This window comes from Zalophus californianus, chromosome 9, assembly GCF_009762305.2.
Source record: "Zalophus californianus isolate mZalCal1 chromosome 9, mZalCal1.pri.v2, whole genome shotgun sequence".
Taxonomy (NCBI): Eukaryota; Metazoa; Chordata; class Mammalia; order Carnivora; family Otariidae; genus Zalophus; species Zalophus californianus.
The window spans coordinates 59,904,221-59,920,099 of record NC_045603.1 but is presented as its reverse complement, the minus strand read 5'-3'; the positions used below and the strand labels follow the sequence as shown (position 1 = coordinate 59,920,099).

Genomic DNA, 15,879 nt, shown 5'->3' with positions numbered 1-15,879 from the left:
TTGCGCAGGCCCTAGGCAGGAACAAAGTGGCGTGAGGGTGAGAGAACTAGGAAAGGGAAGGGAAGGGGACAAGCAGTCCCAGGCTTCAGAGATGGGAAATAAATAATGTCCAGAAGGGGCTGGCTCTGAAGTGGACCAAATGGCTCTCTTGTCCCATGTTTATGGGGTCACGGACCATTAAACCAGCCAACCTACAGATGTCTTCATAAGACTTTACGAGATTAGACTGGGGAGACCCTATAACTCAGCAGCAAGAAGGGAAAACAAGAGGGGAGAATTGCAGATGAGAGTGGGAAAGAGTGCTCAGCCTTCAGCGGTGTTCTCAGTGGGAGGAGGTCTGGGTTCTGGGACCCCTCTGCCTTCCTCATTGCTCTTCTGTGAGTTTCTGTCTGTGTCCATTAGATTCAAAACTGCACCAGGCTTTTATTAATTAATAAATTATTTACATATTTTCTTAATCCAACTTCCAATTGCTCTCCCTGCCCAGCTCACACAGACACACCATGTTCCTGACCCACAATCAACAGGTCATCAGAGAAATAGTTTCTTTGGTATTTGAGAAGCAAATCAGAAAAGATAATAAAATAGCTGTATTTGCAAGCTCACATATACTGGGATTTTCAAGCCTTAGATTGTCAATGCAGTTTTCCACAAATTCTAATAACCAGGAGCTGACTCTTCTGAGGTCCCTGGGTTGCTGAAGGCTAATATTTATTCTCTGAGCCACTGGCAGCAGAGAGGAGTGCAGAGACCAGGAAGGCACAGTCTGAACAGGTTAAGGGAATAGAGCAGGAATGGGATACACGGTCTCTTACTCTCAGGCTTGCGCCACCCTGTGGCAAGTCAGAGACCAGCAACTGTTAGAAGAAAGCCCTTGTTGGGGCGCCGGGGTGGCTTAGTCGTTAAGCATCTGCCTTCAGCTCAGGTCATGATCCCAAGGTCCTGGGATCGAGCCCCGCATCAGGCTCCCTGCTTGGCGGGAGGCCTGCTTCTCCCTCTCCCACTCCCCCTGCTTGTGTTCCCTCTCTCACTTTGTCTCTGTCAAATAAATAAAATCTTCACACACAAAAAAAGACAGCCCTTGTTCTGGAAGTCTCGCTGCTCTTCCAGAAAGGCATGTGTTGACAACTGGCTGACATTCCAGGGACCAAATTAAGGAAGGGTGTCAGACCCAGATCTTCAAACCACCACTCAGGATCCGTATTTGAAAAGCAACCATTTATTAGAACCAATACAAGAGTATGAAAAGAGGGAAAAGAGGAGGGTGGAAGAGGGGGAGAGAATGAGGTCTGCATCAATGTCAGTTGTGGAAACACATAAATTGCCTACTTTTAAACATTTACATTTAAAAGGCGAACATATATATATATCACTTATCCTAAAAAAATAAAAAAATGAAAAGCCGACATGTTTGGCTGAACTAAAACCAAGGAACACAACCAAAACTCCCCCACAAACCAAAAAGGTCCATAGAGAATTCAATTTCCCATTTTTCCACTTAGAAATCTGGCTACCAAGCGTGATGTGTTTTGCTACTCAGGATGGAACAGAGTGCGGAAAGAAGCCCAGCCTCTCAGAGTCTCTCACATCCCATCCTGTGGGAAAGGGTGGCAAGGCTGCTGGGCCATGGGTAAATCAACTCCTGGCTACTTGGCAGGAGGTCAGACTGTGCTCTCTCCATCCTCCAGAACTCCACAGAACTACCAGGTGCCGCCAGAGCTGGGGGAACAGAGCAAGTCCACAAAGCACGGAGAACCGGTAATGTGACCGCAGCAAGGGGCCAGGACCTTGTGCTTTTCCATGGGTTACACGTCTAGGGCCAAGGAGAGGGAAAGGAAAAAGAGCCCTGTTGGGAAGAGGAGCTGGCTGAGCCCACATCTGGGCAAATAGAAATAGTGTCCAAACTTTTCCCAAACCAGAGGAAAAACAGGTCAAAGTCAAGTTCAGACTATGGACACTGAGAAGATGACAAATGAGTACAGTTAAGTTGGATGAAGCTTTAAGAGTGTTAAACCTATCTCTAGAAAAAAATTTCCCAAAGTGGCTCTTTTCTGGTAGGGGATGGAGAAAGTGGTTATGTTTATTGAACCAGCTGATTCCTATGGGGAGGCAAGGGGTGCAGTGACTCAGTTCGGGGTGGTGGGGGGAACTCGATAAAACCAACGATATAAATTAAGCCCACTGTGTTCCTTTGCTCCTGAGACAGCTGAAGTCTGTTCCAATCCCATGGGGAATGGGGCCTTAATTCCCAACCCGCAGAGAGAAACAAGCAGTAGCATCCCTGCCTCATAGTTCCCTAATCCAATGCTCTTGGGTCTGAAACAGCCTCTCTTTGTGGATGCAAGACATAGAAAATACTAAGTGCCTTCCCCCAGAACATCCTATGTCTGGACTATTAAGACTCCAACATTCACAAAAACACTGTCAACACCTGAACTAGCAGCTTTGATGAGGGGTGGGGGGCAGAGAACTTGCCGAGGTCACTAGTAGTTCCAAACCTTGGGACAGCTCAGTGAGGACTAAAGCCTAGGTCAGGTCTAGACTTTAGACTTCGGCTCAAGGCATCCTCCATTGAGGACCCTAAAGTATTCTACCAACTTTGATTTACAATGCCTCACAACACCCCTGTGAGGTAGGTCAGTATCATTAACCCCATTTGACAGATGGGGAACTGAGGCATTGAAAGGAGTGACTTGCCCAAGGTCAGCCATTATGAATCAGTTGAGGAGGTTGGCACACATAGTCAGCATCCACTCAATTCTTGTTTCACTCCCTAGGGCATCTTACTTCTTAGACTGCATGTGCAAGCAAAAGGAAGTCAGCAGGTACACTTCACTCTGCAAACTAGATGAACTCAACCAACCCACAAGTATTAACAGAGGGCCTATTACTTATCTGGCATAACGTGAGGAACCTTGGAGACACAGACTGCTTCTGAAAATCATGTGTTAACTGATGTTTTGCAAATAAAATTACATTTTAAGCATTCAGGGCATGAATTCTTTTGTAAAGAAATACTCACTTCACCATTAAGAGGTGAGGGAGTAAGTCACACTGATTTTCCAAAGTTCTATACTGAGTAACCCCTATTCCTAAATCCTAAAATCCAAGAACAAGACCTCATTCGAGCAAGAACCTTGTCCCCAGCGGTGGTCTTGGTAGTGCTCTGAGCTGCAAGGTCGGGGGAGGCGCGCAAGGCTAGCAACAGCACTGGCTACAGCACTCTCTCCAGGCTAAGCCAGGCAGCGGGATCCGGCCACCAGACACCCTCCTGCTGCTGCCTGTCCCTCCCCTCAATGCCCACAAGGCAGCATCTTTCCAAACTTTCTGCACCAGCCCAACTCCAGGAGTTGGCAAGATCTTCATAAATGGCTCTCGAGATTAAGGATATAAATGGTGACCCCTAGTCTTCCATTCAGAGAGAGGGGATGAAGTGTTCCCTAGAACTAGTTGTAAGACTCTTGTAATATTCTTTAATATCCCAACAGGGGCATAACTCTTGGATCAAAGCGTAAAAGAAAAAACACCTTCTCCCCCCCCACCCCCCAAAGTTACAACTGGATTCTGGTAGTAATCATTATGATCCTTATCCTAAAACTAGGGGAAAAAATACTAAATCCACAGTTAGCCCTAGCTTAGAATTAAATCCTAAAGCTACTGGAAACTGCAAAACACTGACTTGAGCTTTAAAAGCTCTGTGACACAATTAAATTCTTATCTTCTCGGGTCTCCTTGAAGAATCTCCAGGCAGGAAGCCCCTCTTTTCCTCTGTACCCCCTCAAAAGAGCCAGAGCAGCAGGACTCTACATACATCTGAAGCTCAAAGAATGATTTGCCAACACACACAGTATAATGTCCACCAGGGATACGCTCATTCCAGGCAGGACCAACCATCCCAAGACCTAAATATTAACCTTTTTTCATTGATTGCTGGTCACACTGGAAAAGTCCAGGTGATGATAATGTTCAAGACATTAAAATGACAATGACAGTTCAGGTTCAATCTGTTGGAATTCCTCAGAAAGTGTGATGAACTGGCTACTGGCACCTAGATCAACTGTGAGGGTCACACCTGCCAATGCCAGGGGACATCTCTCTCTCTCTCACACACACACACACACACACACACACAAACAGAACGGCAAGATAAAAAGTTCATTGCATTCAATTTAGCCTAATTTCTTGATAATAGTTTCCTATTAGATTTTCCGATTAATACTGATGGCCCTTACCTAGGCTGTGATAATTAGGTTTTGATCTATTGTGACATTAATGATCACAATCAGTTGACTTTGAAATTGTCTTAATTAATGGCTCTTCCCTCCTCAGCTGCCTCCAGTGCAGGTTCTGTCCCCTCCTCCCACCACCTTGTTTTAACTCTTACTGATCCCAGAGACAAACAGCACTGAAGGATCACTTTCTTCCCATAAGCCAAGATTTTAAACTATTTTAAAATATTTCTCTGACAGAAGAACAATATGAGATGATGAAATGAGGATCAGGATGAAAAGGCAAAAGAACATGCTGTCAAGGCATAGAAAAAATTCCATGTCAGAAAACAACCAAAGTCAAGCATGATGTTAGAGTGGCAAGGACAAGCTGAAGTAACTCTAAAAAGACAAGATGAGGTAGTTTAAAATTCAAGAAATCCAGCGTAAGCACAAAGAAATTAGAATTGTTTTTATGAAGCTATCCAAAGAACCTTCACATTTTAATCTTCCAGAACAGTTACTCTTCATTCCTGGGAATTCTCACTTCCAAAGTTAGTCAACTCTCAATGATCCAGAGAGAGAAAAGTATCTTTTTCTTATGGTTACACAGTTCAGAATTAAGAAACTTCTTCAAGTCAGACTGTTTCTTAGCAGGGCTAGGCCTCACTCTAGACTTCCCTAGATTGATCAAATCTGAAATGCCAGGGTATGTGCACTTCCCGGAGAGGTTTGCACATAATTGACACACATCTGCTTAGAAATCACCACCTTGCAGTGTTGAATAAAACTACACTGCACAGAATAGATGCTCATGAGTTAAGAGTTATGCCTCTAAGCCTTTAGCAAATCCCTTGTCATTGAAAAGTATGTCCTTGTTTTAGGCTTAAAGCCAACCTCACGTTAATTCTTCCAAAAGGATGAGAAACAAAAACGTGTGAGCAACTCTGATACAATGTCCATGAGGAATAAATGTTACAGAACCCACAATAATGTAACACCACAGAACTGGATCTGCAACATAGATAATACTTTCCACAGGCAAGGATTAACTAGATCATTAAATACTTTGGCAAAGAGCCCATAACAGGGATCAAAATGAGGGGCTCTCAATCCCCACTCACCTGTTATTTTCTCTCAGCAACAGCACTGCTAACCAACCTTCAGTTATCCTTATTTTCTGGAATAAAACAAGCCCTTGTTATATAGTCCATCTATAGCTAGTTAGCTCAGTTCATCCAAGGTCCAGGTCTATCCCCCTATGAACTGTCACCCTCCTACTGTCCCCAAATAAAAAATGTGTACCCATTTGTAGCATTTATTTCACTGAACTATTAACAGTCAGTTCATCCCACATCAGAATGAAAGTTCTTTGTGGTCAGGGACTGTATCTTCTTGAACTTTGTACCCCCAAGGCCAAAAAAGTGCTTGTGGAATAAAATGAATGTTGATGAACACTAAGGTGGCCAGAATATGGACAGCTCAATACAAATCCACACACTATTAATTGGATGGGGACATTGAATTCTGAGCATATCATATACTCCTGGGTGCAAGGCTGGTAACATCTCCGTTTTTGAGAATGTAACTTTTATGATTAGCCATAAAGCCAGCATGAAACTAGAATATACTGGATTCAAACCATTCCTCTTCTCCACCTTGCCACAGGTATGCTTGCTTGGCAGTCTAATTACAAAGGTACAGACCTCCACACTATAATTTTTAATCTAAAAACCTTAAACCAAAAGGATGGAATCATGGATGCAAAATGAGCTTTCCCTTTGATCTCATTTGTGAGCAACAACCTCCACATTTCAAATCTAATGACCTAACCCTGCCTGGTGTTCTCATGTCATTGGAAAGCAGTATTTTAGGCCCTTGCATTTAAACCCTAAGGGCAAAGACAATTGCTCTCCAGCCCAGACACAAGCTAGGTCCCTGTGACCCCTCACTGTACCTGAGGTGACCTGGACTAAACACAGATCCAACAAAAATCGCATGAAAATCCCAAGTACCTTCCAAAAAGCCCTAGGATCTGACCTGGAGAGAAGGAAAATGGACTGCAGGGTAGCTACAGAACAGGAATGAAGAGAGTTAAGAATAACATAACTGCCCAAGCTATGGAACAGGACTAACCTTTCATCACCAACAAAGAGCAGTACACAGATATGGCTGGGGGACAGTCAAGGACCACCTAGACTTGATTAAGGAACACCACAGGCTCAAATGCTCCCTTGCGCAGACAAAAACTGGACTGTGGGAGGAAAAATGACATGGTTCTCTTCTCTCCAGGTTAAAAATGGGTGCTTCCATCAGGGCTGATGTTCCTAACAGCTAATCCTAACATGAGGGCACTGGCCCAGTGCAGGGCCCAGAAGAGCAGCTACACTGACCTACTAGTAAACTCTGCTGGGCAAGACTCTGCTACCTCCAAAGGGAGATCCTTGAATGCTGATAACTAGAAGAAATTCAGCATTAGAAAGAGGTTTTGAAAGAAGACTAAGTAAATACAGGAAAAATATGCTTTGAGCACCAGAGACCTAGATGTTTAGGAGTGCGTAGCCCATGGCTACTAACTCTTCTGAGGAGAAAGCCCCATGAAGACAGGTCTCCATTTGAGGTCACAATTCTGCAAGGGCCAGAATAGCTGTTCAGAACTAACAAAGCCAGAAACACAAGGCAGGCATCTGGTTTCCTTTCTGCTGAGGGCTGAAGCCAGAACCGGGCTCTGGCTCCCTACATTCCGACTGAAGCAGCTGTGGGTAGGCAGGGAGAAAACGAATGTTCTGGCAGCAGCATTCAGTACAAGACCATGATTCAATAAACTGTGAACAGAAAAGATGGAGTGAAGAGTAAGGTATTACAGAGCTGATGAGTAGATGGTACTTCCTTTGCTAAAAGAGAATCAGATTTTGATGGAATGTCTTAAATATCACCTATAACCACACCAAACACGTGCCCCAGCTTTCTCAGGACCAATCTCAGCAGCAACTAATTGCTGTGTTCTTTGTCCACATGTTGATCTTGGTCTGGAAAATAGTCACTATAGTTTACGTGCCCACTGCTCCTGGGAGACACACACGGGCTCCATGGATAAGCTGTCATTTTCTCCACCTGCAGATCAACAGGCCCAGCTCACCACCTCAGGGGCTCTGGCCTACTTTTGTCTTATTCTTGTCTACCCTAATTATATCCTTGGCTACTTTTATGACACCCATTTTTTCTTTCAGATGCCCATCAGATTAAGTACTAACCATCAATTATCTACCACTTGATCTAGGCCTTGAATTCTTTCAGAGTAAAGAAAGATGGAGATTAAAAACTCCTACCCACTTGAGGTACGGGTTAGGAGTTCTCACCCAATCACATTACCATTCAGAAGGATTTTCCTGGATGACTTAAACCAAGAGCTTCATTGTTCCAGTCTGTCATGTCACTGCAGCAACAGCTGTCTTCTCAACTGTGCAGTATAATTTTTGACATAATTTATACAAGCACACAGAATTCAATCAGCAGCTGAGCAGGAAAGCAATGGTAACAAATGCTATGAATGGGTATATGATTTGCATATTATTCAGTTCATCTGTGGACTGCAGCAATCTATCCATTCCCCTGATTACTCTGAATAATCTAGAAATGGCTGACTGCTCCTGGCCAGAAAGCTATATGTCTTAAAAATCAAAAGCAACTATAAAAACAACCTCAATGGCTGGTGAACTCTAGAGTTAAGGCTATTTCAAGCATTTATTCTTAATTCCTCAGCTTTGGACTGGGACACGGATGCTCATAACCCTGCTATTGCCTTACTTTTAGTCTTGATTCTCTAGTCACCCCCCCCCCCAACTAAAAGGAAATGGCTAAAGAGAAGTAGGGCATTTCTTGGGGGGACAAGGATGGAAGGATAAGATCAGACAATCATCTCTCAATATAACGGCAAAGCCGGAGGAAGCCAAAAGGGAAATATTCTGAATAGGGACAGAAGGTTGTGTCAACATGCTAATGCCAAGGCCTGTCACTCTGAGGTGATAAGTCTTCCACAGAATCCTATTTTTAAAAATGAAATACAACGAAGAGTTTGAGGGTAGAAAAGGGGAAGAGTAGTAATACCTTGGGGACTCTTGGTGGCAAATCCAGGAGTCAACAAAGCAGGAAATTTATGACTATAAACGCTATGAATATTTAAAATTGATACTGTGGCCGATGGCTCCCCTCCAAGAATTCCCCACAGAAAATAATGGCATGGAGGGGAAACTTGGGTCCACTGAGAAGTGAGGGTCAGGTCTGAAGCCTCTTTGGTACCAGGAATGCTTTGGGAGGCCACAAAAGCTGGCAGGGCTGGAGGGTGCCTAGCACCTTGGCACAAGCAAGCACCAGGCAGTCACTCACACCTACATAAATATATAGTCCAAATGTGAGGGATGGAAGGAAAAAATACATATATACCATAGGTGATCATAAAGACAACTGTATCCTACCCCATCATCCTCATGTACGAATAGCTAAAAATCTCCACAGTTCATAATCTTGTCATTTTATGACAGACTACACCACCTTGCAGAAGAAGAATCAGGGATTGCTAAGAAACAAGGCCAGGAGTCCTGGGGCTAAGAGTGCCTTGACAAATCTGAGTGTAACATTTCAAGTCCTCCAAGGAATGGAGCTATTCTGGGAGGATGAGTGGGGATGAACAACAGAGGGTGGCCCAGAAGACCACACCAGGAACCCTGTATTCTACTGGGTAGAGCTGAATGAGGTTGGGAAAGCCCCAACAGGTAGGCAGTTGCTATTGGCTTTTTAAAAAGACGGGAACATCTTTTCTATCCCAACATCTCAAAACAAAAGCTAGCTGGTCATCAACATGTTCTAAGAACCAAAGCAAGAAACCAAAATTCATCATCGTTATAACAAAATCCCCCAATCTAAAAAGCAACCAACCCTGAAAAGATCAAGACTCTAAGGTGATTAAAAAGTTAAAACGCATCTTGAGGTCGCAGGGGAGCAGAAGGAAGAGATCAGGGCAAAGGAAAAAACTGTGGGAATTACACAGTATGTAAATGCCTGGTCTTCACAGAGAGACACTTATCATGAATCAGACCATCAGTTATGTTACAAGAGAACCAATACCAACATTTCTCCTGTGGAGCACAGTGATAAGCACATTTTTTATGGATGTGTTTAGGATAGAAGGGGGTGGGCAGAAGGGAGAGGAGGCAGGGAGGTGAATGTATTATATACAAAGAGAAATGACAGAGACCACCCCCTCCTTTAGCTCTTTGCTGTTTCTTTCTCTTTGTTTTCCGCATCTTCAGGATATGCGTGCCACGTCAGTCTCTCTTCATAAAATGCTATCACAATCTGTGGACATTTTACGTTAGCTTCTTTTGCAAGAACCAGGTCTGCTTCATCTGTGTCTTTCCTGGAGAGAAAGAATATGAGACTTAGAAGGAGAGGAAGTAAGAGTGAGAGAGAATCTATCTAAACCAAGGTTTATATTGTTATATGGATTTAACTGACTTGATTTCTTCTCCATCTTGATTTGAAGGTGAGAAGGACCCTAACACCTCAATATTTTCAAGGAGAAATTCAAGTAAATAAATTATCAGTGAGTATCATTTAACTACTACATCAGACAGAAGCAGAAGTCTTCAGCTAGAACTTAGATGGAAAACACAGCAGGCTTAATCAAAAGGCTGAAAATGAAGTTATATAAATTTTGCTCCTATAATTTTGATTTCTATGTATTGAGTGAACACAATCAAACCTACAATCAGTTCTATTGATTATGCACAGAATGATCAATCCAGCTTCTGGATCATCTGAGTGGAAGGGTCTTAACCTTCCTCATCTTGTGGCCTTTTAAACACTTATTATCCTTTTGGTGAAAACAATGGTTTGGAATAGTAAGTAAACAGAAACTTAAGTCCACAACAGTACTCACATACAGGAGAATAAGAGAGAATGTAAAATCTAGTCACTAAAACGAAAATGTAGGAATTAGCTGCAAATTTCAATTACCCAAGTTACAAACGCTCTACTACCATATATAACAAAAAAATCTATCAAGTCCCTTAACCAGTATTCCAAATCGAGAAAAAAAATATTTTAAATTAAAATTCCACTGAGATGTGAGCAAAGACAACTACCTCCTTTTCTAGAAAACTGAGATGTTTAATTCATAGAGGTATAATGGGTGAGGAGAGGAGGGGAAAACACACAGCTCAGATCAGACACTCAAATTTGGACTGTGGTGGGAAAAAAAAGCTAGTTAATATATGAATGTAAATTATAAGTAACACATATGGCTGAGTGGGAAAAGCAGTCAATACAGCTCCTTACTTCTGACACAGTATAATGATTCTTCAAATCCAGGCTTCTGGGTAATTTACCAGCAAAATTTCGATCAGATAAAATATTAAACCTTTTGATTCTACAACTTTAAGGTAAATTAGCTTCCTCAGTGGCAATGCAGCACGAAGCCTCTATTTAGAGACCAAACTTAAATCACAAGCCCAGAACACTTGGAAACAGAGAGGTAGTGAGGGCCACACCATAAATCACCCTGTCTTTAAGAAACCAAACTGAGGGAAGTAACTACACTTTCCTCTAAGAGACACCCCCTCCACCGAATGAAGTAACTTACACTTTGCTAGTATTAGTCTTAATGCTTTTTGTTGAGATTATTCAGTTGTTTTGATCCTCAGTGATGGAAGAAAGCCTCACTCAAGTCCTTTCTCATGGCCACAGGCTCGTGGCCTGATGGTAAATGATTCAGAACTGTGTAAATAAATGGTTAGGTCATGTCTATATGTATCCTACCTCAAAGCTACCTTAGGTATTGGTGCTAAAATAATTTGGCTTAATACCAAAGCTTGAGAATGTCTTAAATCCACTCCCAACCCTAATTTCCATTAATACTAACAGGTGATATCAGCCAAAGATCCTTGCCAATCAAAATTCTTAGTTGGGGAATACTCCATCTTCCCTATCTTCCATACAAATTCAAGCCACTGGCAAAGAAACACAACTGTACAGTGAGGCCCAATCTCTCTCACCATTTCATTAGGAACATTAAATCGCCACAGGAATCTGTCGCCCCAATGATCTTTTCTGGTTCCAGTCCTCTCTCAAAGCCCCGAGCGATATCATTGCTCTGCTATAAATAGAAGATAAAGAAAGGTTACAGCTTAGAGAAGAGTAAAAAAAACCCAGTTTCTCAGTTCAACAAAGCACCATCTAAGTCCATATTTGTCACCAATTCAGAGATTCTTAGAACTTAAGAAATACAATACTGGGCCAGCCAGTGACAGTGACGCCAAGAAATATTTTTGTAAGAAGATGCAGCTGTTCTTCCAGTACTCCTTCAAGGATGAGGAGCGGCCCCTAAAACTCTTCCATAGCCCTTAAGATATTCTGGAGGCATCATCTAAACACTCATCTAACCCTCTAATCTAATCTCCTTGATATTATGAATTGACTACCCCTAAATTGTTTCTTCCAAGATGATAAACAAGTCCATGCTTACCCAAACTAAACCCTTTTTCATTTTACAAACTTCAAATATACCAATCTTAACTTTTTTTAGACATTTAATTTACCTTAACCTTGACCAATATTTTTAATACTTCTTTCACACAGTCGTCTATATTGATGAAAGAACAGAGGTAAGAATGATTCAAGGCAGTACCATAAAACAGCAAATTTCTTTCAGAGCTCATGTACTGCAATACCCACACACTTGGGAGAAGAGGCCCTGGTCTGTGCCTAACCCCTCCTGATGTGGATGAGTTGTTAGCAAATTAGAGAACAGAACTGGACAGTGACTTAAAACAAACTGGTACTTTTCTTGGAGATTATTCAAACTTGGTCAAATGCAACCATGCCATTGAGACAGGACCACAAAGTCCGATTCGGGTGTGATGGCACTGATGAGAGCAAAACAGTGACATTTTAGACAAACCAGGTAATTTTAAAGACCTTATTATGGAACATAATGCAAACTTATCTAGTGGCAACATAAAAAAGATTTAGTAAGACTGCCCAAATGAACTAAATCTCTGATGTCTGATTTTCATAATAAAATCTCTTTGATCTGACATTCACCCTGCTTTTTTCTGAGAGATACAAAGTATTCAGGATCCAGGTGGTCCCCAAAGATACCAGAACCCACACTGGGAAGGAAATTCCATGCATGGATCAGGGGAGATACTGACTCAAAAACACAGCCTCTTTTGGGGGCGCTTAAGGAGAGGAGGTTCCCAGATGTGCACACAGCTGCTCACAGCTGGAACGCTGGCACAAGAACTGAGTCGTAAATCATAGCTGGCGGCTGAAAACAGTTTGCCACATAGAGAGGGAAAGGAAGAAAAATGTTCAAGCTGCTGAAAAGGAGCCGAGGCGAGGAAAATGCTAAAATCATCACACAGGCAGTAATCTTAAATCAGGCATAATGCCAACTAACAAATTTCTTCTGCAGTGGTCTAAAGAAAGAAACGCAATCCCCTCCTGTACCTTTAAAACATACAATCACCTATCTTCCCGGCTACCTACCTGACAGCCGCCAGCATGGCTGAGAATGCTGCCAGGGGCCCCAGATGAACATTACAAGGGACGTGTGGGGGTTGTTTTCAAGGTCAGCAGCATCAGAACCTGGCGTAGGAACGAAACTCTCTATGTTGGCCAGCAGGTCTAAAGCCAGACTACTCCTTTTCGAAAGGACAGAAACCTTAGGTTGGGGAAATACACACTGTATGTCACAAATGGCTAGTCACAAGTCTTCTGCTGTGTTGTTTTTGGTCTCTTAAATTAGAAAATCAATCAAATGACAAAAGCCAGAATACAAAGGACTAAAAAAAAAGAAAGAACCAAGTCTTAGCTCCTTAGAGAAGGGAAGGCATTCTCAAATTCCTTATCAGTAAACTATATCATAATGATAAACACACCTCACCAGAATAGAGTGGTTTTAAAAATAAGGTTGTTAAAAATTAAAATTAATCAGGGAAACAAATAAGGAGACAGACACAAACCTAGAGTCCACTTTCACTTGTAGCCTCCAATCTCTCACTCTTATTTCAATTCTTTTTGGAACGCTGATCTCCCATTTGAGAAAATCACTTGTCTCAGTCTTTTAAAATACTGACGCCTAGGGTCTAACCCACAGAAATCTGAATTTAACTAGTCTGGGGTGTATCTTGGGAAAAGGGTCTTTTTTTTTAAAGCCCCCACCCCACCCTGATGACTCTAATGTGCAGCCAGGACTGAGAACTAATGTTCCAGAAAGGTGGATATCAAGTAGAATGAAAATAAATAGAGATGCTTATGGCTGTGATGCTAGAAGATTCAGAAGTGGACTTATGCTTTTATTTTATTAAACGTTAAGGGTATGATACATCCTTCACCACAAAAGGCTTCATAACCTTGAAATAAATGAAAGGAATGGAAGCTGGGCGGGGGGGGGGGGGGGAGTAGCGTGTGTGTCTGTGTGAGTACACAGATGGAAAAGATACAGATGAAAAAAGAGAGGCAAGAGCAGTGTTTATGCTAGTTACTTGAGAACTAAAGATCAGTAGAATTAAAGCAACTACATCAAACCAAAATTTCATAAGCATACTTTTCAAACTGAACAATAAAAAGATTCAAAAAGAAGATGAAAATTTATTTGGAATATGTAGAAATAATAAAATCAAAGAATACACATGCCACTGAACATACACTTTAAAATGGTTAATTGTGGGGCGCCTCGGTGGCACAGTCAGTTGAGCGTCCCACTCTTGGTTTCCACTTGGGTCGTGATCTCAGGGTCCTGAGATCAAGCCCCACGTTGGGCTCTGTTTTCAGGGGAACAAAGAGCTGTGACTCTCTCTCCCCTCTCCCTCTGCCCCTCCCCAACAACACGCAGGCGCGCGCTCTCTCAAATAAATCTATCTTTAAAAAAATAAAAAGTAAAAAATAAAACGGTTAATTTTATGTTATGTGAATTTCACATCAATTTAAAAAAGAATGTAAGTTTGAAAATAAGTGCTCTTTGAAACAAAAGGAAAAAAGAAGTAGTAAACATTTTAAAGCCCTTTTCTATCCTTAAAAAACGTCACCAAGTCCCTCCCTTGCTAAGATAACTTAGCTGCCTATTTATGGAGAAGACAGGGAGCTGCCTGTTTTACAGGGACTTAATTTCCCACTTTAATACAATTCAGTGTAATATATAGTACATTTCCCACGCAGCCAGGAGGGGGCGCTGTAATCAACATACCTCTTTGGAAGCTCTTTTGTTCAACAATTTACCTTGCAGGCCATCCTTAGAACTGAAACCACCAAAATACCGCTTGCAGGGTAGGAGGGGTACGGCAAGAGGCAAAACAATTGTTTGTGGGAAAAGGGGGTAAAGAAGCTTACCTCTCTCTTTTTTTTGGATTTGATATCATCAGCATTGTTCGAGAAATTCGATTTCCTCTTGTTACTTTCTGACTTCTCCCTGGGTTTGTTATTTTCACCCTCCTTCATCTTCTTATACTTTTTCATAAACTCAGAAATTAGCTCAGGGCAATCCAAATTTTTCTCGGGTTCCCAAGTATTGTGCTCCCTGGGCACAAAGAATGGAAAAAAAAAAAAAAAAAGGGAAAAGAATGAGGGGGAAAAAAATCCAGCGCTTTCTTTTAAAGAAAACAAGTAGGCAAAAGAAAAACCCTACACTTAAAAGAGATAACAAATTTGATCCTAGGATTCTAGCCAAGAGAAATGAAAAAATATATCCACAAAGAAACTTGCATACAATTACTTACAGCAGCATTTTACCAACCAAGGACAGAAAACAATTCAAATGTCCATCAACTTGTGAATGGATGAATAAATGTGATATATCTATACAGAATACTATTCAGCAACAAAAGGAACACAATACTAATTAATACATGCCACAACATGGAAGAACCTCAAAAATAATATGCTAAGAAACCAGATGCAAAAGACTATATATTGTCTGATTCCATTTAAATCAAACGTAGGAAAGACACACTTTAGAGACAAAAACGTAGGACTGGGATTAACTACAAATGAGCTCCAGGGAATCTGGGGAAATTATGGAAATATTCTAAAACTGGAGTGTGGTAATAGCTGACAACTCTACGAATTTACTAAAATTCATTAAACTGTATACTTTCAATGAATGAATTTTATGGTATGTAAATTATACCTCAATAAAGTTTTTTAAAATTCAAAATAGGGCGCCTGGGTGGCTCAGTTGGTTAAGCGACTGCCTTCGGCTCAGGTCATGATCCTGGAGTCCAAGGATCAAGTCCCACATCGGGCTCCCTGCTCAGCAGGGAGTCTGCTTCTCCCTCTGACCCTCCCCCCCCTCATGTGCTTTCTCTCTCTCTCATACTCTCTCTCTCAAATAAATAAATAAAATCTTAAAAAAAAAAACAAAAACTCAAAACATGAATTCTGCTTTATAAAATAATGTGATTCCATATATATAATCATCTAATCAAATCCTGAGAGAATAATGTAACAAAGCATGCATCCCCAGTTATCTTAAACATGTTACTTATATTCTGAAGAAATGTCAATAAATTATGGGAAGATTGGAAGTAATTGTTATGAAAAAAGGTCTAAGGGCTTAAATCATCAGAATACTGGCAAACAGTAAGGAGAAGACTCAGAAGTGGGATTTGGAGTA

At 41.6% G+C, this 15,879-nt stretch overlaps 1 protein-coding gene across 5 annotated transcripts in view; it reads right to left on the bottom strand.

Annotated features, from left to right (window-relative positions):
* Positions 1-1,199: 1,199 nt before the first annotated feature.
* Positions 1,200-15,879, bottom strand: part of CBX5 (chromobox 5) — a 36,597-nt gene continuing 21,917 nt past the window's right edge. For all 5 annotated transcript variants that reach the window (XM_027591664.2, XM_027591665.2, XM_027591666.2 and 2 more), the window contains 3 exons: positions 14,598-14,784; positions 11,261-11,361; positions 1,200-9,624 (listed from right to left, as the gene is read on the bottom strand). In XM_027591664.2, coding sequence (XP_027447465.1) covers positions 9,474-9,624; positions 11,261-11,361; positions 14,598-14,784 — 439 coding nt within the window. In that variant the 3' untranslated portion in view covers positions 1,200-9,473. The remainder of the gene's footprint in view (positions 9,625-11,260; positions 11,362-14,597; positions 14,785-15,879) is intronic.